The sequence below is a fragment of the Cyanistes caeruleus genome, chromosome 2, assembly GCF_971803275.1.
Source record: "Cyanistes caeruleus chromosome 2, bCyaCae1.hap1.1, whole genome shotgun sequence".
NCBI classification, from domain to species: Eukaryota; Metazoa; Chordata; class Aves; order Passeriformes; family Paridae; genus Cyanistes; species Cyanistes caeruleus.
The window spans coordinates 69164159-69191355 of record NC_141702.1 but is presented as its reverse complement, the minus strand read 5'-3'; the positions used below and the strand labels follow the sequence as shown (position 1 = coordinate 69191355).

Here is a 27197-nt window from a genome sequence, read left to right as displayed (position 1 = left end):
CCAATCGGAGAGGACCACGCGCGCCTCCAAAACAAGTGGCGGCGGCGCGCGAGCGGGCGGCTGGGCGCGTGCGCGCGGCGCCGGGAGGGCCGCGTGAGGAGGGGCGCGCGAGGGGCGGCGGAGCGGGGCTGTGGAACCAGTCGGGCCCGGGAGGTCCCGGTATTTCCCTGTTACCCCAGCCTAAACTGAGTCCAGGCCAGTATATCGCAGTCCATCCCAGTATAACCCAGGCCAGGCCAGTATCAACCAGTTTAGCTCAGTATCATGAAATACCCTGAGCTGGAAGGGATCCACAAAAATCATCAAAGTCCAGCTCCCAGCGCTGCACAGCACCATCCCCAAAAGTAAAGCATTGCGTCCGAGTGTCGTCCAAACACTTCTGGAATTCTTGTCAGGCTTGGTGCTATGACCACTTCCCTGGGGAGCCTGTTCCAGTGCCCAACCACCCTCTGGGTGAAGAATCTTGCCCTGGTATCCAAGTTAAGCCTCCCCTGACTCAGCTTCAGGCCATTTTCTTGAGTCCTGTCACTGGTTGTGAGAGTGAAGAGATCTTATAATCTTACATCTACCCTTCCACTTCCCTTTGTGAAGATGTTGAAGAGCACAGTGAGGTGTCCCCTCACTCTTCTCTAGACTGAACAAACCAAGTAAGTTCCAGCATATCTCCCTATAGCCCCTGTCTAAACCTGGTGCAATCCATACAACCCAGTCCAGACCTGTATAAACCAGATGGGCCCACTATATCCCAGTGCACTCCAGTACAACCCAGCAGGCTGGGGCCGTGCTGCCCCAGCTCTACATTGGTGGGTTGGGCAGGGCCACAGGACACCCTGCCCCACTGTTGGGACAGCTCGGAACCAATCTTTTGCTCCCAACACTTAAATGTTTATCTGTAATTCATTACCAGAATCACTGAAAGTCACATTTCTGTGAAAAATTTGAGTGTTGCACTGATTTAAAATGCAGGGTTGCTGAAATTAGGATTTTATTTTCAATTCAGATGCTAACTCAGGTTCTTCTTGCACCCTTTCATTTGGAGAATACCCCTTTGCTGGAGTGTGGAGACAAGCTTTAACTCTAGGGTAAGTATGTCAGAGAGATTATAAATTTTAAGATTGATCTTTGTTATTTACTTTCAAATTAATTCAAATTAGCTTTCCACTACATTTGTCCTTAAGGGGCCAGTATGTCACAGATTTTTGCACTGCTGAAAATGTCTCAAAAGGGATGGTGTCTAGGAATTACACAGACCATAAGATTAAGTAGGCAGTAGTTAGTCTGGTTCAAGAGAAATGATAGAAATGCTCCTTTCTTTCCTCTCTGAAGAACAGGCAGTACAACTATAATTTGGGAACAGATGACTAAATGAGAACCTGTTCCTACTTCCAGCAGCAGTGGAGCAATATGTTAGCTAGATATTTGAGAAGAAATCAGCAGAACAGCTAATGTTAATGTTTACATTGCCATAGTTTGCTCCCAGTATCAGTACTCCATACTTTATCACAAGTGGCTTGTACTTCTCACAAAGAAACTGTTTCTGTTCAGCAGATTAAAGTGAATTCATTTTATTTATTTACATTTTGTACCTTTGATTCTGGAAAAAAGTTTCCATCACAAGAATTTAGAAAAGCCATAAAACCTCAGAAGAATCAAGCACTGTCATGTGCTTGGGCTACACAAAGGACTGTAAAAATTAGAAGTAAACTATCATATTTTTAAGTCATAATGTTCACCCAGTTTTCAGCTCAGAACCCTTTATGTTAGTTACAGAGGGTACTTTATTTCTTTACCTTTGAAATACTTGTATCAGAAGTCAGTCGAGGTTCAGCTTTTTACTGCCATATTAGAAGGATAAGGAAGTGGCTGTAAAAATATATAATGGATAATTTTAAGAGGCAATCAAAAAATATTCTTTTTATACATAAGTATTGGCTAAAATAGCAGAACTGAATGTAGCTTATCACAGTTTTCTAAACTCTAGGGTACTTTCAATCTTATTTTATGTTTTAGTGTTTATTTAAATCTAGGAATGCTACTTTTCTAGTGGTATAAAAATGTCTAAAAACCCCAAACGTAAAAATCCTAATATAGGATTTCTGTGTGAAATCAGTTTCAGGGAAGATCTGCAGAAGAAGCAGTCTTACAATTGCAATCAAAACCCAACAGCATATTATTAAGCTGTGAGTGTCTACTAAGCTTCTTTCTTATAAAGAACTTTGCCATGATGTTATGAAATTTTATCAAGGAGGACAAGCACGCACTGGGGAGAGAGATAATCACAGTTTACAGGTTGTTGGGGTCATGAAGATTCTGGCCTCTATATTTAATTTTTCAGTGTGGTTGTCATAGGAACAAACATCTATTATTTCATAATAAACACTGCTGTTACACATGTTGACAGTTTCATTTACAAGCAATAATATTTTCTTTCTGTGTACAAGCAAAGAAAGCCTTGAACACAGGAACTAAAAACAGTATTCTGTATTCTTAAATAAGAATTAAGTAAAGCACATCAGAGTCACCTCTTCCTCATGACTCTGTGATGTTCTCTAGCGTAGGCACAGATCTGGGTGCATGAGAGAGAGAGAGAGTCGTTTAGTAGATGCAGCAAATCTGCAATTACCAAACTTGCCTCTGGCCTGAAACTAATCAAGTCCTGAAAGTTTTATTGTATTACTTCCATTGGTGCTTTTTAGCCAGCTCTTATTTGCCAGAATTGAGTTTATGGACTCTGGTTGTAGACAGAAGTAATGATCTATGGGCATCAACTGTGTAAAAATGGATCTTGGAGATTATTATGGACTGGTTTAAGTGAACAGACATGGTAAAACAGGGTGGCTTCACATTTCCCGTTAGGAGAAATTTGATAAATCCCAGCTGTTAAGTTCATTACCTAGATTTCAGTAATCTGAAATGTGGATTTTTACTTTGAAACTTTTTGTCCTTGAAACTTTTGCCTTTATTTATTTTTCCAAATTAACTTTTGAATGAGTCCTTCCTAAAGTTAGGAGAGTAAACCAGAGGAATCGATATGTCACAAACTTCTGTTTAAGTCTGGCAAACAGCAGCAGTGGGAGGGCAGTGCCTGTTGAGCAATGGAACATCTTGTGGTAGTCCAGATTTAAGTGATACAGCAAGGCACAGCTGTGGATAAGAACTTTCAGTAAACCACCTGATGTAAGTACAGAAAGCAGCCAAGTACCAGGCACGTGAGTTCTGTGGTTTGTCAGGCCTCCTACCGTGAAGAGCTTGTACACTCTCACCCCTGCTCTGTCCTGCTGTCATTAGGCCTGACACAAGTTATGCTTCCTTGCAAGTCATGCCTCACGGACATCTTGTTCCCCATCTACTGATGTCTGCCTTAAAACCACAAGCTACAATCAAGTCTGTGGCAACGGGTGCAAATATCTTTTGAAAAGTACCTACGAATGTCTAGGGTTATCTCGGAAGTGATGATGGCCTGTGAATGGCAAAACGATATGTCAAATTCAGTATAGTGGAAAAAAAAGGTAAATTTTTTAATAAGAAAATACAGCAATATTTTCACAGTTACTGGGAGGAAAAAAGCAAGAAAGATAGAATGCAGTAAAAAAATAAAGAATAGCAAGCTACAGGGAGGAAGTACATTTTTCAGGAAGTTTTTGTAGGTGATGAAAAACTAACTACAAATCTTAGCTGTATACCTGTATTCTCATTTCCATGTTTCATGTGTGTGTGTTACAGCTGGATGTGAGTACATTGTGTAGTCTTTAACAGAATGATCTGAGTGAAGAGTAGAAGTAATCTATGAAGTTGTCATTCCTGTAGTTCCTATTCTTTTTTTAAGAAGGAATGCCAACACAGGAATGAGTCGACTAGCTCTGTCAAACTTCTGAGTATAGTGGGTGTGATGAAAATACATAATATTGCTCGAAAAAAAAACCACCTAAGATTTGTGCACTTGCTCTTTCAGTGGGCATGCTTATCTGTCAGCAAATTTGACCATGAGGTATAGATCTCATCTAAATTGTACATTCAGGGAAACAAGCAGCCAGGCAGGGAGACTGTGCTAATGTCCCTGCAGAGGCATAAGCTGCAGCCTGAAACCAATCGTATTAGGCTCAGTTTCAACATGTCAATCTAGAGAAAGCAAGGTTTCACTGTTTGTGTGGCATTTGTTTGACTTGGACACAGCACAGCTCCTGGAGTGGTGGGAACATTTCCATATCATGCAGTCCTGTCAGGCAAACAAATTATCCACAGGCTTACATAAGATGGCCTAGGTATGTGTCATTTCTTACATTTTCTCCATATAGTGCTGTTTCTGTCAATTAAATGTCAAAATCGTGACATTCCTGTAAAAGAATTGTAAAAGAGGAGACCAGTATCATTATTGGCAAAGAAAGTAGTTTTAACTTTTTAGATGCTGGTTAATAATTCTTAGTCCAAAGCAGTCTCAGAGTTTTCACAAACTTTTCTAGTAGCAGTCTGAAGCTGCTGACAATTAAAAACTATCTATAGCATACTAGGAGAGAAAATTCAAGGAGGTTTCTTCCTAAATCTCCTGAAATACAGGAGGGGTGAAGAGTTTATGTTGCCATAGAAGTATTTTACTCAGTGTGAACTTCCTTACGTGAAGATGTTTGAAATGTAGAAAGCAAACACATGAGGAAGAATAAACAAGATTTGGCAGGCCCACAGTTACGATGACTATTGGCAACCTGTGTTGAGGCATGGGGAATATTACTGATCCCCTGTGTTGTAGTAGCATTTGTGATCTGGAACAAAAGCTCTGTATTTCCATGTGGAAAAGCTACAGAGGGTCACCTGGAAGAATTTTTTTTTTTTACTTTTTTTTTTTTTTTTGTTTTTGGGGTTTTTTTGGGGGGGGGCGGTGTTTGTGTGGTTTTGTGTGTGTGGGGTTTTGTTTTTCTTTTTGTTGTGGGGATAGAGAAGTGATATTTTTCTACAGAGGAATATATTGTCTGTGGTTTTGTCTGCAGTCTTGTGCTCAGAAGATGCCCCTTGAGACTGTTCTAATTGCTATTTCAAACAATAAATTCTCCAGCTATATATTACCAGATAGTTTGTAGATCTTTGAGAAAAGCCTCTGCCCTCATCAAATGTGGCTGGGTTTTTTGATGGGGCCAAGAGGAAAGGAGTGAGATCTGCATAGACTTGATTCGTGAAAACTATGTGAAATTACTAATTCTGAATTTGAGTGGAAATTTACAAAATTCAGAACTCTTCCCATTATGATTAGCTCTGCTGAATTTAGTAGCTTATAGGGTTACAGCAAGATAAAATACAGATAATTATTAGGTTTAGAAATTTGATGAGAAAATTAATCCAGCATTCTATGGAATGCCATTGCTTAAAGTTATCTGATTTTGGACTTAGCTTTTATGATACAGTTGTATCTAGTTTTGCCAAAATAATTTCTGCACTGGTCAGTTAGCTAAGTAACAAAGATTTTGACAACACTCATTAAAGAATGATACAAGAACAGGCATGCAACAGCCAAATTAATCTGTACTGTTATCAGTACTCTAGAGATACTTGTAAGTAATTGCAGTCTCCTCCTTCAGTAGTACAGAAAAATTGTTAAATTACTATTACTAACCTAAGTTTTAAAGCAGTAATATTATCTAAACTATTCATTTCTATTATTAAATTTCAGAGTTCTCCATATATTATTTAAAAAAAAAAAACTGCTTCAAATTGAAAAGCCAATCTGATTTATACATATACTCCTAAAATACATGATTTTGAACAACATTAACCAGTTTTGGCTGTTGGCACAAGTGTTCCACTAAAAATATTTCATTACTGTTTAGTGAAATAATTTTTTAATTTTCATGTAGGAAGATTTCAGGTTGTAAGTTTTGAGAAGAGTAAATGCCATGTTGATTGGAAAACCTGACTTAGCCCCCAGCACTGGTGTTTTTTAGCCTTCTGTTTACAGCCATCTGTGTAACAATAGTACACTAGGGATATTTTGAAGGAAATCAATTGACACATTTTTATGTAGGTTGTAAATATATTTCCCCAAAGTTTTTGCAGTTACTTTTGTGTCTAGTTTTGGGGTAAAGTCCAGTCATTTTTGAACACCACACAGAGGCAATACATACATGGAGGTCCTCGGTATAGACATCATAGGCATTCATTTGATTGAAGCATAAATTTGACAGGTTTGAGTCTAGAACATTCTTAGCTCTACTGTGATTGTGTCATTCCTCACAGTTATAAAAGAGACTCCAATTATTAATATAGCATTTGTGCAGATCTGTGTAGATAAGAATACACTTCTTCTGCTCTCAGCCTAATCACCAAAACCCTTGTGCCACTAATGAAATCTAGGGAAACACACAGAATCAGCAGTTTCATTTCTAATTAGATTTGGTGTTACCTTTTTAAAGTAACCCCTTATTCTTTGAGAACGAGTTTTTATATGAATGTGGAAGAAATGAGAGGCAACTGACTCCTTGAACAGCTGGACTCCAATGATAGGCCTAAAAAAAAATTCTTTGCTTTTTACACATCATGAGTTGCAGAAGTCTTAGTGATCTGTTTGCTGTACTTTGGATATTAAGATATATAGAGATAAATGTATGTTTGTGTGTATAACCCAATGGTGGAGCCTCCATTTATCTCAGATAAAATAAGATGAATTTTCAGTATGATGAAAATAATTGGAAAAAAATCAATATTATTGATGTTAGCTAAAACCCAAATAACAGGTGTGTTGGTGCATTCCTCCCCCTTTCCAGGCTGCAGAGTGAGAAATACTTATTTATGACAACAGGATGACAGCTGCTGTCATCAATTTAAATTGTGGAAATAAGAGCAATTTAATCTTTATCACTTTATAAAAAAAAAATATTATTTGTAACATGCACAAGAGATGAAAAATAATCCACGGAAAAGCACTCCATTTTAATGCTTAATGGACCAAAGGCTACTTTTTGTTATGCCAGTGCAAGCCAGTTGGCTGAATTGAAGCTCTCTCAGTGTAACAGAACAGAATCTGTCTGTAAATTTAATAAATGAGCCAGGTGGCTCACAAAAGTGATCTTTGTAATGGCAAATTCAGTTGTGCTGGCTTCTTTTACTTGTACACGAAGTAGCAATACATAATATTTCTTATTTAGAGAATGATTTCATGCACAGGCCCCATAATACAAGAAGCCTGTATTACTTTACATCGAAACCGTGCGAGAGTATGCCAGAGATGACAGTGGTGTTCCAGAGGAATTACATCCAAAGATTTGACTTCGTCATGGTATCGGATGTGCCTGTAGCATAAGAGGACGAATTTTAAAGATCTCTGAGAAACCAGTGCAGTTTGTGATCGTTGCCCTGCAGTACTTGCGTTTGTAAACTCCGTCCGTACACGGCGAGGCACCTGCAGATGCACCTTAAGCCCTAAATGGAGACCGCCTTTCTCAGTCGGAGGGCAGTGATTGACGGGCGAAGATGTCCGCAAGAACAGGAGGGCGAGCACTTGATTTCATATTGCTGAAGTAGCTGACTTTTGGATCCGAGCTAGCGCCACTTGACGAGCGGTACGTGCACGCCGTGTCTGCGGTCTCAGCGGAGCGCGGCGTCTTCACTCGGGAGCACCTCCCGCACGGGGAGTTCGCCCCGACGTATCCGCGGGAGCGCGGGATTTCCCGCTGGGAAATGCGGGCTCCCGGGGGACACGCTTTTTACCCCAGCGGCCGTCGCGCCCGGGGCGGCCATGGGTGGGACCGACCTGTCTGGCTCCCTGGCTGTCGGGAGCGCCCTACCTGCGGCGGGGCGGCGCAGGAAGGGGGCGGCGCGGCGGGGCGGCTGTTCCGGGCACGTCGCGTTCCTCGCCCCGGGACCCGCCGCGCCCCATGGCCGCTCCGCAGGACCCGCTGCCCCCAGGTGAGGCCGCGGGGAGCCGGGTGGGCGGGCAGGGGGGCCCCGGGGGGCGGCGGCCGCTGCCGGGGCCCCCGGGGCTCCGGGACAGGCGATGCGCGGGGTGCGGCCCGCGGCGCCCATCCCGGGCCGGGCAGACCCGGGGCTGCGGCTCCTGGGAACCAGGTAAGGAGCGCAACCCCGGCGGGACTGGGAAGAGATTTTAACTTGCTCCCTTCCCCCTCCGCACACGCCAGTTAAGTATGGTGATAATTTATCATGTGCTCTGCCGATGTGATTTGGTGTAACTTGTCTTGTCAAGCCTGCTCCAGTATTTAGCATGTGAGTTAGTTTGTGCTAGTTAACAGCGTGCTCAAAATACCTTTTTAAAAGTCGTTTTCTTAGAATCCCAGAGCTCAGGTGGCTACGAAGTCCACACGCGTTAACTTACATAGTAATGGTAAAGGTGCAAAGGATTTTAAACACCTCACCTATGGTGTGCCAGCATGACAGATTTTTCCATACCTATCTGCTCAGACAGGGACAAAGTTTTGAGTAGTTAATAGTAAACAAAAATGCACAAGTGCTGATGGACTTGGGCTTTTCAGGGTACTGAATATTCTAGTATAATTTGCCGTATCTTCTCCATCTATTCAAATCTGATTCATGTGCCTCTAGTCAAAACAACATTTTTTATTTGGGTTTAATCAAAGAGTTAATCTCTACGTGCATCATTAGTATTAGAGTGATTACTCGTTTAAGTGGTGCTAAGTTAAGGTGTTGATGTGTATGCCCAGCCTTAGTGTGAAAAAGGTCATACGTGCATGGTTGAACTATAACTGTGGCCGACCTTAGGTGCTTCACTCACTACTGGTGGTGTCAAGAGTGTGTTGCAGAGAAAAACTGTAACAGAGGGAAATACTGTGTCTGCTGCTTAGTGCTTTGTGAACCCCCTCCTGCTTAAAGGTCAAAATTTAAGGTCTCTAAAACTCGCTTTCAGACTTCCTTCCAATGCAAGGGTGAAAAGCAGAAAAGCTGTTCGCACTGGTACGTGCAGAGCATTGCATCCCCATTATAGTAGCAGTATTGAACAGAGAGAAAAGGTGGGCATTGGTGCAAGTTTGCTGCTCTTCTTGCAGACTGGTTGTACTGGATGGGCCCTGGCAGAGCTGTGGCAGCTGCTGAGCAGCTTGCAGGTGATGCATGGCAGAAATGAACCTGAGGAGCAACCAGTGAACCTGACTGATGTCTGTCCGAGTCAATGTGCACATGTTGATTTATGTCCATCTGAGTCAACTCACTTGTGGCTCCCTACAGAAGTGTGGGAAAGTAAATGTGGTCCAGTGTCTGTGTCCTGCTGGGGCAAGTACAATGGTAGTGGTTTTGTGAAGGATCACAGGTAATGTTGTTACGAAACTGTCTGTCAAAGTAACCATGGAATCAGACAGTCAGATGATACCCTCAGTTCCTGTTGGCCTTTCAGCATGCAAAACTGTGGATGGTTTACATCTGAGATAAACACATCTCCTCCCTTCTGCTTTGTGCACCTATATCCAGCTGTATGACATGAGCTGTGGAATGCTGGGGCAGATGCATGTGGGAAAGAGAGAAAGGACATTTGAATTGCCTTATTCGCAATAAACGAATAAGGTCTGTGGTTTTCAGATTATCTGCCTACTATGAGTGGTCAACAAGACCCTGGTGAATCATCTGTGGCCCAATATGTGGAATCTTTAATCTTAGGTGCAAATATTCATACACATACATGCCACTTATAAAAAAACAGGGACTTGGGCTCTGCAACCTAAACAAAAGAATGGAAAATACTATTTTTCATAAAGAACTATTGAATAAAGGGAAGCAACTGAGGTATGGGAAATGGAATACAATTTTAAAATACTTTTCAGGATGGATGCTAAGCAAGAAAGATGCAGATTCCTATGATTGTGTTTATGTGTGAGACCTAGAAATCAGGAGTGAGAGGTACCGTCCTTGTACCCTATCACCTCTTATAGAGATACCCTTGGGTCTGTCAAGTCCTTGTTTCAAATGCCTGTATTCTCTGAGCTTCTCCAATTTTTTCAGTGCTTCCCTCTATTGTGGAAAGTAATTTACCACAAAATATACCTTGATGGTGTTGTGGAGATGTAACAGAGAATAGGGGACAGAACCCTTACCATAGCTACAGTAGCCAGGGAGGTTCACCAAGGCATGGACGTTCTCTGGGGGCTGCCTTCATCTGCTTAAAGGCTCCTCTTACATGGGAAAAAGAAATTTCTGGGGATTGTTTTGTTTTGCTTGTTTGGCTGGTTGCTTTGTTGTTTTGGTTTTTGGGGTTTTTTTAAATTCATCTAAGAATCTGTAAGGAGAAGCTGAAAGGCCTCCAGAATAAACCAAGAATAAGGTGCATGCTTTGCCACTGGCTTTGAGTGGAAAACCAGTGAGGCTAGGGATGTCTGGGTTGGCCTTCTTCCCTAGAGCCTTTCTTTGGCTCCCAGTGCCTCCTTGTTTTTCAGCTTTCCTTTACTGGATGGGTTTCTCTTTGCCCAGTTCCTCTGCAGCTTTCCACTGCAGTTCCAACTAGGAGCCTCTATTTTTGGCCCTACCCTCAAGCAATGTCTTATGGCAGCTTATTGTATTTTCCCATGTCCCAGTGACTCTCAGCCTCTCTGCATCTGAGAGTTTGTGCTGACTGTTACTATCAGGACAGGCTTTATCCAGAACATTTTGTTAACATCATGTTTCTGGAGCATGGATTTCATATTTACCAAAAAATACATGTGACAAGAACGTGGGGGTTTAGTTAGTTAATTAGCTTTCTTCTTCTGCATATGGCTTCCTAATTTGCAGTGTGAACAATGCTCAATTACAATTTCATAGGCCCCTGCCCTGCCTTTTTAAACATTCAGTGTGGAAAGACTGCTCAGCCCTTGTCATCCACCCCTCTGATCATGTGCCACCTGCTGGACAATACCTGTGGATTTCCTGGGGGCTCTAGCACCAAGACTTTACCTGAAATCTCAGGGACACTCAAGAACTGCTGGTGGGGCTGCCTCATAGAAGCAGGAAGGAGAACAACTCTGTCCCACTGCTGCCACCTTTTTTATTTTCAGTTTATTGTTCTGTCTTGCATTGGTTAGTGCTTTGGCTTGTTCTGTTGTATTGAGTGGATTTGTAGGAGTGGGTCCCCAAATAAGCAACTATGCTAAATTTGAGCTGGTTAGAATAGTGTCTGTATAACTTCTTTTCTGTTTTGGGGCTCAGTGTTTGTAATAAGTGCTTTGTAGTTAATTTCTGTGGCTGTTCTAAATCTGCTGGGTTATATATTCCAAAGAAGGTAACCACCAAATACTGATTACAATCATGTCTTGATGGTTGCAGCTGAAAACCTAGTGTGTACTTGCAGTAAGTGACTTTTAGAATAAGAGTGACAAGAATGAAGATCTTACCACATAATTTAAAATGTTTTTTAATTTTTGAAAACATTTATACTTATCAACAGAAGAGATTTCTGAAAAATGTGGCAGGATGATGTTAAATTACAGGAGTAGTTTTGTGAATCCCAGCTTCTGTATGAGATTTGTTTCAGCTTTTCTGTGCACTTGTGGTCAGTATCCCACTGGTTAGTATTTTTCAATTTAGCCAATATGTCAATAATGAAATAACATTTCATTATTCAACTGCAGGTACTTTCAAGATTTATTTTTTTATTCTCTTGGTATTAATATAGTTGAATTTTACTCTTCTATTGTATACAAATAATTAATATTTTGCTCAAATATTTTTAATTAGTATTTTCAATTTTATATTATAATCTGGTGTTCATTATAATATTAATTTTTTGTTTTAGTGGCTGTGGTTGTTTCCTGTTTAAATAATTTCTTTGAGGAAAAAATGGAATGTTGTCAATAGGAGAACAGAACTTAGCTTTTATAAAATTTACTGAATTTTATTATTTATTGCTGACATTTTATGATTTTTTTTCACTAAAGATAGTTTAGGATTTTAATTGAAGTGTATCTTTTGTTAGGTTAGGGTTGGGTGTCCTTACTACATGTAGTTTCTCATTTCTGTGCCAGTAGTTCTGACATTTTCTAGTTGTCATGTTTTCTTGTGGAAATATGACATAATGCATGTAATGGCTGCATAGTTCTGTTTTATCTTGGTCAGACAAAGAAGCAAAATATGAATTGGCAGAAATACTTTGATGATTATGAAGTGATAAAGTTTTCTTTTTATTAGCAGATCATGCAGCAAAAGAGCCAGTGGAGGATACGGATCCAAGTACTCTTTCTTTAACAATGGTATGTGTTTCTGGTCTAGTGCAGTTGAAATCATTATTGCTCTCTATGGTTATGTAATGCCACAGTGAGAAAAACCATCCAAGGATGCTAACTCAAACTGTGAGTGTATATGCAAGATTTTGCTTACCTGTATGGCTGCACAAACAAACTTCATTTTACCAACCTGTGCAGTCAAAGTGTAAATAAAAATGCCAACACGTGCATCAACTGAACTGGATGGTATTATCAGCAGCACTGTCCATGGGATAACCTCCAAAGATTGTGGCAGTGCCCTCTCTTTAATTTAGAAAAGCCCCAACAACTGAGAAAAATTGGTGCTGATGTTCTTCTGTCTACACAGTTTGGATGGATCAAAAACAAACCACCTAGGGCTTAAGATTTCCACAGTGCTAAGCTATTATTACTTCCTGGAGCTGATTTGGAGTCATGGAAAGGTAAGGATCCAAGAGCGGTGCCTTAGGCAGGCCCGGCTGAGCCTGGGGAGGGACCAAACCGCGCCCTCTGGTGCTCGCTGGCGCACGGGCACCGCTTGTGTCGGGATCTCAAACATCTCAGGCTCCTGCCGAGGAGGAGTAGAAGTAATACGAAATTCTATGAAAACTTTTTTTAAACGTGGTTTCCTATAAAAGCCACAACTACTTTCACGTAAGGGCGAGGGCCACAGGGAAGTAGGGAAACTTCAGATATAATAATAATAATAATAATGTTATATCATGCCCAGGAATTGGTAGCTGTTTCCATAAATTCAGTAATAATAGTTTCATATTGCATCTTAATCAGCTATGTAAGTTAAGAGCAGAAGGGGAAAACATTTTTTTTTCTTTCAATGCAGTAACATTTTATTAAAAGCTTAATCTGCTAAAAGAGAATTGGCAGTCATGACTGTTCCTCCTGGAATGCATTAGCTTTTCAAGATTATCTTGCTACTTTTGTACAAAATTCCCTTGTGAAACTCTAGTTTTTCACTAAAAATTGCTTTAAAAATACTGTAGCAAAGCAGCAATCTTTATTACTTTTCATGTGCTAATCTGTATAATTAGTAACATCCCAGTTTCCACATTAGTGTTGCTGTATCTGATTGTGAACAGATCAACTAGTAGCAACTTGAGAGATACAACTATAATTATGCACTTACAAAAGCACATGAAGAGTTTATAAATACACTTTCCCCAGCACAATTACACTCAAAATAACAAACATCTGTTTTTCTTGCCTTTTTGTGACAGACTGAAAAATATCCTGTCCAAGACACAGGAGTTCCTAAAGGTAACTATTGTGAATTCTCTATTCAGATATCATTGGTCTCTTTTGCTATCTGTAATAAAACCAGTGGTGTTACCCGACAGATTGAAATATTCCTACTTTTTGCTAGATGCTTATATTTAAATGTAATGCCCTCTTTATTTTTAAGGTCAATTTCATATGTGTATATCTAACTTTCGAAATTTCCTTCCCAGGTTTAATTTTGGTCTAAAAGTCACTCTAAAACTATCATCAGAGGACCTGGTTTCTCAATCTGAAAGGAAAATACAGTGGTGCCATTGATAGACAGGGTTCAGACAAGAGATGGTAGGGACATCATAATGTTAGATGATGACTTTGAAGGGACCACCAGTGCCTTCATGTTGTTAGAAATACAATCAAGGAATACCTTTTCAGGTCTTTTGTCTCTGACAGCATTCCCAGCCTCATAACCAGTCAACTCTTCGTGCCATCTTGTACCTTCAGCAGGTGTTAATGCCATCTACTGGAGAACCTACTGTTAGGTCCTCTCTACACAAGTTCCTGCCTCTCCTTGCTGAAAATTGAGTGAGGGAGTGCAGGTTCTGAAGAAAAATACATGGATTACACAGTGTGACTATCCTCCTTATGTTTCCTTGATGTGTGGGGTGGGTTTTTTGTTGTCATCCCAGGCTTCGCCATTGACTTTTGTCCAGGGAATGCACTGGCAGGGGCTTGGTTGAGGAGCACTCTGCAGGTAGTGTGTCCTCCATCCAGTGTTGTACTGCAGGTCTGCAGTGGGACAGACACAGGAAAACAGGCTTGTCACAATGGAAACTTCTACTGAGGAGTAGGAGCAGTATACCACTGGGGATAAAGAAAAGTTGGAGGTTATTCTGGGGCTTGAGAAAGCCAGACAGAGGAAATGAGCACTCTTCAGAAGTGCTGCTCAGCGGGGAAGGATCATGTGGGATGAAGACTACTTGAAGTCATAAATTAGTTTCTGTTTATTTGCAGGCAGGTGGTTTGGTTCTTCAAAATTGTTTATTAGCACCAAAGTAATTACCCTGGAACATTCTTTTCCATGTCCTATTTTTTAATTCACCTGTGACATTAGATCCTCCTCAAAATTAATTAGATAAATTCTTGAATTTCAAATTTGCCAGGGTTGTTTGAAATACAAAATTGCATATTCTAAATGCACCTAATTTAAAAAAGGAAAGCTAAGACACAAGTAGAAAGGTCAGCACTTTCTGTAAAAAGGAAGTGCACTTGGTTTATATTGAATTTTCATTTTTGCTTCCTCTTACTAAATGTAAGAAGATATAATTACTAATACAGCTTGACATTTCCCCTTTGAAGCTGAATGTGATGCAAATACCTCTTAGTATTCTGTTAATTTCTGTGAATTTAATTTTTGCTCTGAGAATGGCTTTTTATAGTTACCTCTATAAAAAATACAAACTTAGAAGTATAAGCCTGTCAACTAAAAATTGTAACAGATGTGCTGGTCTGATTCTGCATAACACACAGTTATGTTTGTTTCAGATTTAATGTTTGAACAGACATTGGTGAGAGGGGCTGACTACTGCTTTTAGTGGTCAATTAATTCATGGGCCATTTTGGAGCCATAACTTATTAGTTCTTGGCACCCTTTACTAGTTATGAAATAAAATGGAGTTGAGGGAAATTTTTATCTTTAGGAAGTTCCCTTAGTGTTTATCGTGATTTGAGAATAATTCTATTTCTACTCAAATACAGAACAAATTTCACACATTTCCACAGCTTTGATGCCCATACTCTGCATTTTGAGACAGACTTTGTTTTGTTTTGGGTTTTTTTGTTGTTGTCTCTGGACCTACGGCCATAAAGAATAATGATGATGCTCTACTAAACATTGACATTACTGGGGATGAAACATCTGTCAACAGTCTTATAGAACCAGAAAAAGATGAGAATAATGATTTTTCATTTTCTTTCTTCTTGCAAGTGTAAGGATGAATTCTTTGATTCTGATCAGTTTCTTGAGTTAAGAAAATATTGCTTTTTTTCTGTTATGTGATGATTCATAAAGATAAGAGAGGTTTCTCAATGAGATCTTGCCACTAAGCAAACAACAAACAGAAACATACCAGCACAACAAATGTAGTCACCCCCATGGAGTGTTCTTGTGTGTAAAAACATGTAGAATATAACTCGTTTTAAGCCTATGTTAATGGTTGGTCAGCACCTGACTCAGGGGAATTATGTAAATAGTTTGATGAGGAGGACCTTACTAATCCTGCAGAGTGAAATTTCTCCTTTTGCACAAGGTTCACAAAGGGTTTATGTATCCTTTGTATCCCATTTTGAGGGCTGAAGTGATGCTTGAAAGATTAATAGAGTTTGTGTTGTACTAGGGAATGCTGTGTTTTTCAGTGGACTCCCAGAGCTGTTGATAAACACACTTTGAAATGGATTATTTCAGTGCTTCAGGAAATTCCTGTGTAGCAGAAATCAGTAGGACTAGTCCAGCTCACAAAGGGGCAGAATAGAAGATAAATATTTATGCAGTATTTATTTTAACTGTCATTTTAAGTGTGATGAGAAAAGCAAAACAAAAATTAGGGTGATTCATGACATCCTCAGCCTACTTCTTGGTTGTATTGGGTCAGTTAATATTCTGTAGTCAGCTTTTTGAAGGAACATGGCTTGCTTTAAAAATAGTGTGATGTTTGTTTAGAAAACAATTGCTACACTAGTATCTAATCTCTGCAAGGATTATATTTCTTCTCACAGTCATGCTCTGCATGATTGTTACAGACTCTGCTGATTTAACATTTTGGGCTTTTAATCTAGCTATTCCCAGTGTTTGATCATGATAATGGAGTAAGATTTTGTATGCTAGACACCTATGCTATAATTTATGTTTGATAGTCTTACTATTTAAATTTGTGTGTGAGTGGAAGACCAGTGTTTCACACTCTTTGCCTTAGATGAGGAATACCTAACAGATCAAGTTACTTTGGAAATTGCATCTGTGAACATCAAGACCCTTACATCAGATTCTGGCCTAATCCAACAGGTAAGAAAAATGACATTTGAATGTGATCTAAGTTACTGCTGTTAATTAAGTGTGTTAACAAATAAGTAGATTTTCAGAGTATATCTAGAGAGCATAAAATTATTCAGTAAAACAGACCAGGAATTTGCTTTCTTTTCAAGAGTTCGATGAAGAGAACTTTTGTGGAGGAGAGCAAAAAAAGAGATTATTTTATCATTAACATGTGCTTTTTAGTTTAAATAGGTTTTGACCAATGTATAGATGTTCTGAAGAAGAGCCAGCAAAGAGTTAAAGCTTTGTCATGCATGCTGTTCCTCTGGTGAAAGTATTTCCTGGTGAAAATAAAGCCAGGCAGAGGAGAAGTGAAGAAGTAAGGAATCCTAGATTTTGCCCTTAGGGAGGCATTAAACTGTTTTGCTTCAATTTTTGGGACATTGCTCTTCCCATAGTTGAAACACTGTCCACTTTTTGTGAAATCTTACATTGCCATAGGAAAGGCAATGCTGAGTGACTCCCATGCTCCATGGTTATCATCTCTCAAGTGAATGTTATTTGCTGAATTTCAAATTGATTCTCTTTGGGTTGAGCAGAAAACATGGAGAAGAGAAATGAATGAGCATTTTCGAGCAAGATGAAGAATTAAAAGGAGTTCCTAATGCCAGAGTCCCAGCTGAATTCCATCAGAAACAAACATGGGTTTGGTATGCATTTCACAGATGATGGAGGTAACTGTTCCTTCCCATCATCAAGAAGAGAGCATTTATTGGCAGCTTAGAATCACTACAAAGATAATTCAGTGTATTAGGGTGGTAATGGTTCTACAGAGCTAGAAATCTTTCTCCTTAACTTCAGACTGCACATAAGTTTATGGCTTAGATTAGACCTGGAGAGGATGATTGGATCTTCATTGTGGGCAAAAAAATATTCTTAATGCCTTCATTTCCCTGGCAGTAACACTACATTGTCTTATTGCAATTACATTACAAGAAAATGATCTTGAAAATAGACCTGAGTGCATCTGACTTGATAAATTGGATAATGACTGATCAGTAAAAATATGAATTTTGAAACAGATGTATGGCACAGGTAAGTATCGCTGCTTTTCTTTGTACTTTTTTGCAGTACTACCCACTCGTATTTTTTATGCCTCCTAAGGCATGTATAATAGCAAAAGGGCACTTAGGCATTGGCTTTCACAATAACATTTGAACTTCAATAAATTGCTAAAGTCTGGGAAATGAAGGTCAGGACAGCAGTTACGTGAACAATATCTCAGTATCTGCTTTTCCTCTTTTTTTTTTTTTTCTTTTCATTTTTGTTGTTTGGTTGGTTTGTTTTGTTTTGTTTTTTAAATTTGCTCATTTGTTTCTTTTGAAGTAGATCTCTGGGGAGGCTGAACTATCCTGGGAAGTTCCTCTTTCTCCCCAATGACTTACCCTTCTGGGAATTTGCTCCTTCAGGCTCAGTAATAACATTATGCCTTCTTAAGGAATTTGTGGGAGTGGAGACAATTATTAAAATCAGGAACTTCAGATTTAAGTTTTTTTTTTTTTTACTTTTGGGTGCTCACATGTTGCCACGAAGGCCAAGTTTGTTTTTAAAAAGTGCTGTCCAGATAAAGCTGTCGTGGTAGAAAAGTAAACGACTAGAAGATAATGGTAGGGCTTATTCCATTGCAATTGGCATGTGCAGTGTTAGATCTCTCTTGAGCAGAGAGCAGACATTTTGATGTTGCATGTGTGGTCTTGCAGTTTTCAGGGAGTAAAGAAATACTGAAAACAGTATGCAAATTTTTCCTTTCTTAACAAAGTCTGTAAATATTGTGGAGAGAGTTCACCTTCTTTATAATTAGATTGTGAATGTATGCAAGTTCACCACAGCAACTGAAACTGCCTGTATTCTATTTTTAGTGGATTTCTTAGTAAAGAAGGTGTAGCAGGTAGGACTAGAGTATCTTATTACACTATATTGTTACACATATATTAACTTTTGTTTGTATGCACAACCTGCAAAATTAAGAAGCCTGCTGTTATAGTTTCAGAAGAATGACACAATACAAAAAGATCAACAATACTTCATTGCAGCTAAGGGGAAAATCCCCTTCTACTTTCATCTTTAAATCCTCAACAGAAGAAAGCTGTTTTACCTGGCTCCACACCTGCATAGTTAAAGTAAGGGCAGCTGCAGTTTCCCCACAGTTCTACTATCAAGGTTCTGTCCTTCCAGTTTTTAGAGGTCGCTAAGTAGTAGAATTTCAATGTTACAACATGTGATACAGTCTCAGGCTGCTAAGTTATTTCATTACATTTAATTAGAAGACATAACACCATTGAAGGAATGTTAACTTGAAATAGGAGGAGGGTGAGATGTGAGCCGCAAAAATGTTCACGTCCACCTGTTGTTTATGAAAGCTGCCTATGTATGTAAAGAAGTTTGTAAAAAAAAATTCTCCACTTTGCCTAGATCAACAAAACAATCCCTTACTGTTGCTTGTTACAGGAAAAATTCTTGGTTTTTACATTGCAAAAAAAAATTTAAAATCTTAACCAAACTATACGAATTGTTAAATAACTTTTGTGTGTTTAAGAGAGAGTTAATCAAAAGATGCAATGCTATAGCATATCATTAACAAAAATGCTGCTGTTGAGTGCATACAACCGACAGGGCAATTTTATGAGCCAAAGCATGGAAATGCTGCCTGAAAAGACTGCAGTTTGTTAGCAGTTCGTCAAAACTATATGTAAATTCCCTGTCTGACTTTGCAAGTAGCTTGGGATTCTTTTAAGTAATCTTCTGCCAGTTGAAAATTAGTCAAATACTTACTCCGGTGTTCAATTACATTGTTTTATTTTGACTTTATATTTGTTTTCCACTTTGTAGCCAGAAGACAAAGACACACAAAACCATACTGACAAATCACTTTCAGGTAACATGTCAGCTTTATTATTCTCCATATTTTATTCCTAGATTTTATTTGAAAGTGCTGTCTTAAAAACTGTTATTTGTCATAACAAATAACTGCCTTGATAATTAGTGCTCATGGAGCTCATTTCATTACCAGTGTCATTTACAGCTTCCCCTTTGTTCCAAGAGGATGGTGATCAATAATGCAACCATACAAAATATGCAAGTTGGGCCTACCAAATACATTTAGTACCTCTGCCTTTGGAAGTGATGTGTAAATAGCTGTCAGGAGAGAGAAGAAGCTGGCAGTAGGTTGTGAGTGCTTATCCCATCATTGTGTGAGTTCTGCTGGGGAGGAGTGTGTGTGTGTATGTTTATGATACACAGTTCTCTCAGTCTAACAGTAAGAAACAGTTTCCTATTAGTAAAGAAGCTTGTTCTATCAGGTAGCATTAGGATCATGCAATTAGTTGGGTAGTGCTTGTCAGCGACTAACAAAGGGGCACCTTAGAAAAGCAGGATTCTTTATTATGCTTTTGATAGTCTTCCAGATGGTATAGCACAAGAAGCAGGTTGGTTTAGTTTTGTTTACTTATATCTGTGCCCTTTTACAGAGGTGTTTTCTTTACCCCTTCATCCCTGTTTCTATTGGAGGACAAAACTTACCCTGGCAACCCTGCTGGGGTAAATAAGGTGAAATTCAGATAGGGTGCTCTCCTTCCCTCTAAGCTCAGCCAGAGTCAAATCAGAAATTTGATTGAATTGTATTAATTTTGCCTTGTTTGTATAAGTAAAGGTTGGCAGGGATGAAGCAAGAAAGTTTTGTCTCAATTCAGCAAGAGTTTAGGGTGCACAAGAAGAACAGAAGAGTTAACATACATATTCCTGTAGAGAACAGCTGCAAGGCCTGTGGAATACCTGGGAGCTAAGATGTCACCAGAACATGTTTCCCTTTAGGAAGGAATCTAAGCATTTGTATGAAGTTACATGTCTGCAGCAGTGTTGTTGCCACACGTCCTAACTTGTTGAAAACTTCAGAAGTTGTCCTTGGCCTGCTAAAAAAGCAATCTGATGAGCAATGTTACAAAACTAACAACAGCCTGTTCTTTCTTTAAAAATAAAATACAGCATGCATGCAGACATTATATTCTGGAATTTTCACACAATCTGACAATAATTACTGAAAATAAATAATTGATGTTAAAAAAAGGAGCCACAAAATCCCACAAACAAACAGCCTTAACAGATGCTGTCGTCCTTATGAGTAGGTGGCACTAACTACCAGATTTCTCCTTTGCCAGAGATACAGTTCAGGGCTCTGATACAGCGCTTGTAAATTGTGTGTCACTGTTTTCTGTTGTTTTTAATCAATCTTTTGATTAATATAGCCCCTTTTTTAATGAGCTTAATGTGAAGTTGGACTAGCTACTTCTCTATTTCAAGCTGTACAATGAGGCTGGAGCTAAGAAACTTTAGGAAGAGCTTCTAGGCTGTGTCCATTATCTACTATTTGGAGATACCAGATTCTCCCTACTTTCAAAAAGGAGCAGGGAGAGTTAAGGTCATATCTACAGCCAAAATGCTCAGACCATGTCCTGCCCTGTTGCAGTGTTTAAGGTCTTGGTATTAGTGTTTGACTAGAGGTATGACTCAAACTGGTTTCTGCATGGTTTAAGGGGTATTAACATACCATATAATCTGATAGCACCACATTGTTCCCAGTTTTGGGGGAGATACTGACGATGGTGTGTAGGAGATTTCTAAATGGTAATTTTCAGTATTTGATGCAGATTTTAGAACATATCACCACCTTTTTCCAGCAACTTGGTGGTTTTGTTTTTCTCACACATGGAAGAGTATGCACTTTATTCCTTTTCATTATGTACCTTTAAAATGGGCTTTGTTGGTAAAACAGACACAGTTTTTATTGCAAGAGCCCTTACAAAGCAAAGGAACACATCTACTTTTTCATTGTGTTAAAGTACTAGATGTTAGTTGTGTTTGGATCTGTCAGCAGAGATCCTCCTGGTGCACATAATTCATGTAGTTATGAAGGCAGCAGCTCAGAAATGCAAAACCTTTTCCTTCATTCTATAACATAGGTACACAAGATGCGTGGAATGCACACATAATCCTGGTGTGCCTCCCAGGTGATGTAAGTGGGCGTTACAGCAGATTCAAGGAAGCGACCTCATTCCAAGAACAAATAAAGGGACTCTCCTAGCTTACACACTGCATTGAATTCTATGTATTTTCTGTAAAAATAAAAATATGGTACTTTCAAAATTACTGTCTTTTTGATTAAAACCACTTTTGATTAGAGTTTAGTGAAGAGAGAAGTTTTATAAAGTTAATTTCATGAGTTCATCATGAGGAGAGGGGTTGCATATCACTATTCTGACTTTTTCAGAAGCAATTCAAAGCAACATAATACTCCTCAATTCTTTATGCTTTTAACTTTTTGTTCCTGCTGATACCACAGCAATAGGTCCTAATTTCTTCCCATGTAATGGTTTTCACTGCAGATCTCAAGAAAAGCTGCAAGGAAAATGTCACCTGCTCCTTGTGCTTATTCCGTGCACCAACCATCAGTGACATGCTCAATGATGAGGACTTGTTGTACACAGTGAGGCTAAAGCTGGATCCCTGCCATCCAACAGTGAAAAACTGGAGAAATTTAGCAAGCAAGTGGGGGATGACTTACGATGAATTGTGTTTCCTTGAACAAAAGCCCCAAAGCCCCACCTTGGAATTCTTACTACGGAATAGTGACCGGACTGTGGAGCAGCTGATTGATCTCTGTAAATTTTATAAGAGAATTGATGTTGTGAAAGTGCTGCTGAAATGGGTGGAGGAAGAATGGCCCAAGAGAGGGAACAGAACTTACCAGAATGACTTCTAGGTCAAAGTAGGTTGTTAGTCTGTACGTGTTAAATGCTAGCTACCAGTAATACACTGGAAGTTTCCCTTGCAAGAGAGAGAAAGCCTGTACTGAGGATTTGTATACTGTGTAGTCCTTATCTACTGTATACACAAATGTAAGCTTTATGCCCTCAGGGTTGCAAAGATAACCTTCCAAAAGTGGATGGAATCATCCAGGTTGTGTTCTCGAGTCTGCAAATACCTTCAGTTTTCTTTGCTGCTGTTCACAGCCTTCCTAAACAGAAAAGGAATGAATGGGCCAGACCACTTGTTTTACTGCAGCAGTTGTGAACCATATCAGTTGTAATTGGGAAAGCCACAGTTAGAAGGCAAGTCTCTTGGCCTTACTGGTAGCTTTTCCACAGTTTTGTGTGTTCTACCTAGTACAAGATGAGGTGGAATCTTTTTCTTCCTTTTTAGTTATTTTTTAAGCTTTGTGACACTGTTTTTGGCACAGGAACACCTCAGTGTTCCTGGCAGCAGTTTGGATATGGATGTTACAATTAACTGAATATTCTACATCACATTTGAACAAATTAAGTCTCTTTTATGAACAAGAGTAGACATTAAACAATAACAGATGGTAAACAAAAGAATTATTCACATGCTACTACATCATCAACCATATATTTACTCTAAGAAGAAATCATGCAATTCGTAGAGACTTTTCAACCCATAACCTGTAGAGGCCAAAAGAACCAATTAAAAGGCTCTGTGCTTAAAATTACTTCCCAAAAGTTTCAAGACAGTGCACATTCTGTGTGCATGTATCAAATCCCTGTCACTTTGCAGTACAAGATGATGGCAGCACAGGGTATTGTTAGTATTTACTATAACTTCAGTTTTCACAGGCTCTGGTTTTCTTTACAGTCCTGTGGGTTGGCCTACTTTCTGTCCCACACCATGGCAGTTGCAGTCTTGTGTGAAAGTAGCACTATATATTGGTTAAAGCCACTCTAATGGAAAATGAACAGCTGAATTCACCTACAGCCCAGGTGGGTTGTTATTAAAGCACTTACAGTGGTTTAGACTGATTTTTTTTTATTTTTTTAAGGATTTTGATACTCTGAATTACACTGTTTACATTTTAAATGTTTCAGAATTGGCCTTTTTCCTACCATTCTTCTGACATCTCAGACAATGTAGTATGTACATAGGTGTATATACCAAAGCACTGGTCAAGATGTGGGGCAAAACTTAGAATGGGGTGCAGGTTGATACACTGTTTACTTTTCTCGGGTAGAAATAATAAGAATTAGTAGTGAAGCTGAGGGAAGTCTAATGCTGTATGCTGAATTTCTTCCTGTAAGAGATTGAAAAGGGACCTCTATTAATACTTTACTATAGATACTGAATGGTATGGTTACAGTGGAGCTAGAAGTAAAGACTAACATTTTCAATGTCAGGCATTTGTTCTGGGCTGACACAAAATTAACTTCATTTTAGTGACTTCAAGAAGCTGAAAGTCGTGTTTCAGGGTAAAGAAATTGACCTAAATTTGAGGTTTGAATTTTTAGTTTTTTAGAAAAGACTAGAATTTGTAATTAATTTTTTTTTTTTTAACCATTCCTCAAAAGAAGCTGCTACTCTTTAGAACTCTAGTTTTCTAGCTGTATTTTAGGGAGGAAGTTTTACTGCTCTCTCTTGTTGGGGCTGCAGTTCAAGTGTTTAATGATTCTCTTCTGAGCATGGGTGTTTCCCAACAGATGTCTGTCAGCTTGAAACTTCTGCCAATAATCTTCTGTCTTGAGTTAGAGGCTCTAGATTCAGCTTTGAGGACTATTGCTGTGGCTGGGCTGACTGCTGCTTTCAGTTCCTACAGAGGCATCCACTGCCAATGTGCAAATAGCTCATAATCCAGCTTGTCCAACATAATTCCCATACCTTGGGCTGACTGCATGGATGATTTAAGATCATATGTCTGTGTTAAGTTGTTCTTCTGAGTGATGAGTACTGGCATGTATGCATACAGCTTTTCCCTTCCATAACATACCACAGGTATATCTGTGTGGTATTACAATATGCTGTGCTTTGGTAGATCCAGACCAGCTAGGAGCTGGAATACTCACCTAAGAATCAGAATGGGAATATGAAATGATGCTGTAGCATTCCTGAATCAATGTGTCCAACTGAAATCTACTCCTTTTCCTGGGATTAAACTTGTAAAATTTTGAAGAAACTCTGTTGTCTTGTGAAGATCAGTTTGATCCCTTGAAGCTCTTCAAAAATTAATGTCAGATGCAAGAGTTCATGTCGGATGGAAATAAAGCTGCTTCTGAGAGTTCATACATGGATTCTGTGTAAACTCAGCTCTGAAGGTCGAAAATGTTAGCCTTAAACTTCACCACACACTGGATTAGTCATTACTATACTTGAAATACTTTTTTTTTCCTCCTTGTATGGCATAAATGGAGATGTACATACTCTTTTTAGTTTTATATCTGTTTACAAGATATTGGTTCTGAGTGTTCAATTTATTCTTATGTCTTCTGTTATAATGTGTGCTATTTTTAGAAGAAATACAGTTGTCAATGTTTGACTTTATTGTATTGTTTTTATTACAGATAGGAAAATAGCTGTTTTCCTTCCCACCAGTCACCTTTCAATTACTGAACTATCAATTAGTTATTCTGTGTCAAAAATACTTTATATATTAAATTCATGGTGCCTTAAAGCACTTATGTTTGCAACACATACTGCTACTGAAGAAAGGAAGATACATTTTTTTAATCTTTTCCATATGAAAAATGAGTTAATTTTGATAAGATGATGAACAAGAATATCTAGAAACTTGTAGCTGAGTTACTGACTAAGTGAGACATAAAGGTATGAAACCTGTATGGGGTGAATTTTTCCTGAATTAATAACCAATCTGATACTGGACAATAAAAAGGCTGTACTAGGCTATCAGTTTTGTTCCATTATATCATTCTCCTATGGTAGAAGATGGGTTTGGGAATCAAGAGACAACCCAATATGAGTTAGCTGCTTGTTCCAAATTTATTACAATCTTAGCTACATTTTTATAGTATTTTGAAAAGGTAACATGTGATCTATATTCTATTATGATTGGATAATTGCTATTTTTTATGCATTAACTTCTACATTTCTATTGGTCCAGCTCATAACACCCGAGCTCTATAAGATACTTTTTAGTGAAACTTATTAAGATACATTAAGCAGTTATATAGGATACATTCTGCAGAATTCACATCCTGACAAACTTCATAAGATACATTCACAAGATACATTGAGCAGATTTCTCATCCTAAATTCTCATCTATTCTTCATTGTCTTATTAACAATTAGTCTTCTTCATTTCTTTTATACAATATTTTGCCAAGGACTCATGCTAGCTCAAAGTCAGGGTTGTGCAGGCCTTCTAAGGAGCTATGGCCTCAAGAAGCAAGCCATTCTTCCACATCCTATAAGATGTATCCAATATCCTATCCTGTATAAAACCTATTTTCCCTTCAGGGATTTCTAGTTTTTGCCTCCTGTCTCTGTGCCTGCAGGATGATCAATGCCTTTGCCACCCATTTTAGCTTCTGTGAAGCTGGCCAAACCACCCTATTCCTGCAAGCTTATCTAAGATAAAATGAGCTTAATAACTGTTCTTCAATGACAAAGTTAAGGTGCTGTGCTCCAGGAGAGCCTAGTTTTCCTGTGTGGACAACTATGGGGTATCCTCAGCAAAATGGTGACAGGGTCCTGTTGCATGCACTTCCCTTGGATCTGTGGACAGGAATGCAGGATGGGTTGGGGACTGTCCTGTGGAGCCTACCAAAAAGGATAGGGGTAGTCAGCATGGTCTCAGGCACTTGCTTCAAAATAACTTGTACAGAAACTGTAAACCAAAGGTTCTTCCTGAACCAGTACTGAAAAATGGAGAGCTGCAGCTTGGCCTGGGCAGTGCCTTGTGCAAGAGATTGTGTATTTTTCACTGTCTCAAAAGGCCTCCCACAGTTTCAAGTTAAGCTGTTAGCAAGAGGAAGGAAATGTAAATTCTGCCTTATGGTTCTTTAGGCTAGGGTAGCACTCTTGACTTGGGGCCAGACATAGCTGGAAATTATTTGTCAGACAGCAGAATTGTTTAAACGAGGTCAAAGAAAGTGCATGGCATTTATAATAAATTAAAGAGCAACCTACTTGTGTAATTTTTGCAGCAGATCATGTTCTTCTATCCATGAAAGCAAGTAATTTGTAATTCATAACTACTATCAATATATCTTGTAAATTTTAAATTTTGGCTCCGTTTTGGACAGTAGGTTAGAGCACCATTAAATGAGGATGTGAGCTTCTTGCCTGTTTTGTCAGAAAAGTGCTTTTATTAGTCCCCGAGTTCAGCTAGTCTTGACTCCATGGCTGTGGTCAGTTGGCATTAAGTGGATAGGCTGAATATCAGCAGCACTAAAAGAACTTACTTTGAGAGGTGCAGCCTGTAGTATTTTCTTGTAATTTCCTGTATTTTGCCTAAGGACTGGGAGTGACTCCGTCTTGGAAGAAACTGATGGCAAAGAGAAGTTGACAGCCTTGGGAAAGGGTTGCTGAACCCTCTGTTAGGGGCAGAGGGGCAATTAACAGCTGAGCATTCTTACTAGCTTGATCTCTTTATTTTGCCTTTGTAAAACAATGATTCTTGATTTTAAAGACAGGTCATTTGAGGAAATGTTTATTTGTTATTGTGGTAATGAGAGTTGCCCGAGATTCTCAAATGAGAAAGAGCAGCATGAGTAACTTGGATAATAAATGTGTTCTGTGTCCAGCAAGGGATGGATATACAACTTTACACATTCATGTGAAATTGCTTCTTCTTTTTTGATTATGAGTTTGCTTCAAAGATTACCCAATATTTAATTTTCAAATGTTTTTTATCTCAAAAAATAACTGAAATTTCATGTTGCTGATGACATAAATATATATATATATATAACTAAAAC

The 27197-nt window shown here is 39.0% G+C and overlaps 1 protein-coding gene across 31 annotated transcripts; it reads left to right on the top strand.

The window, feature by feature from the left end:
- Positions 1-28: 28 nt before the first annotated feature.
- EDARADD (EDAR associated via death domain) lies at positions 29-24796 on the top strand. Of its 31 annotated transcripts, XM_086877751.1 has the most exons (9): positions 62-647; positions 1001-1082; positions 2111-2180; positions 12106-12167; positions 13394-13433; positions 16364-16452; positions 18467-18602; positions 19312-19357; positions 21861-24796. In XM_086877751.1, exons 7-9 carry the CDS (start codon positions 18477-18479, stop codon positions 22235-22237), a joined length of 549 nt encoding a protein of 182 aa, XP_086733877.1. In that variant the 5' UTR covers positions 62-647; positions 1001-1082; positions 2111-2180; positions 12106-12167; positions 13394-13433; positions 16364-16452; positions 18467-18476; the 3' UTR covers positions 22238-24796. The 31 variants fall into 31 exon arrangements, with proteins under 31 accessions (XP_086733875.1, XP_086733868.1, XP_086733859.1 ...); XM_086877749.1 differs by lacking the exon at positions 2111-2180 and having other exon boundaries at positions 29-647; positions 12109-12167; XM_086877742.1 differs by lacking the exon at positions 18467-18602 and having other exon boundaries at positions 55-453; positions 944-1082.
- The last annotated feature ends 2401 nt before the right edge of the window (positions 24797-27197 follow it).

Coding starts and splice junctions, on each gene's coding strand:
- EDARADD (XM_086877727.1), top strand. CDS start 7,860: ATGGCCGCTCCGCAGGACCCGCTGCCCCCAG. Junction 13,434..16,363: donor AGACACAGGAGTTCCTAAAG/GTAACTATTGTG, acceptor TCTTTGCCTTAG/ATGAGGAATACCTAACAGAT. Junction 16,453..19,311: donor ATTCTGGCCTAATCCAACAG/GTAAGAAAAATG, acceptor TCCACTTTGTAG/CCAGAAGACAAAGACACACA.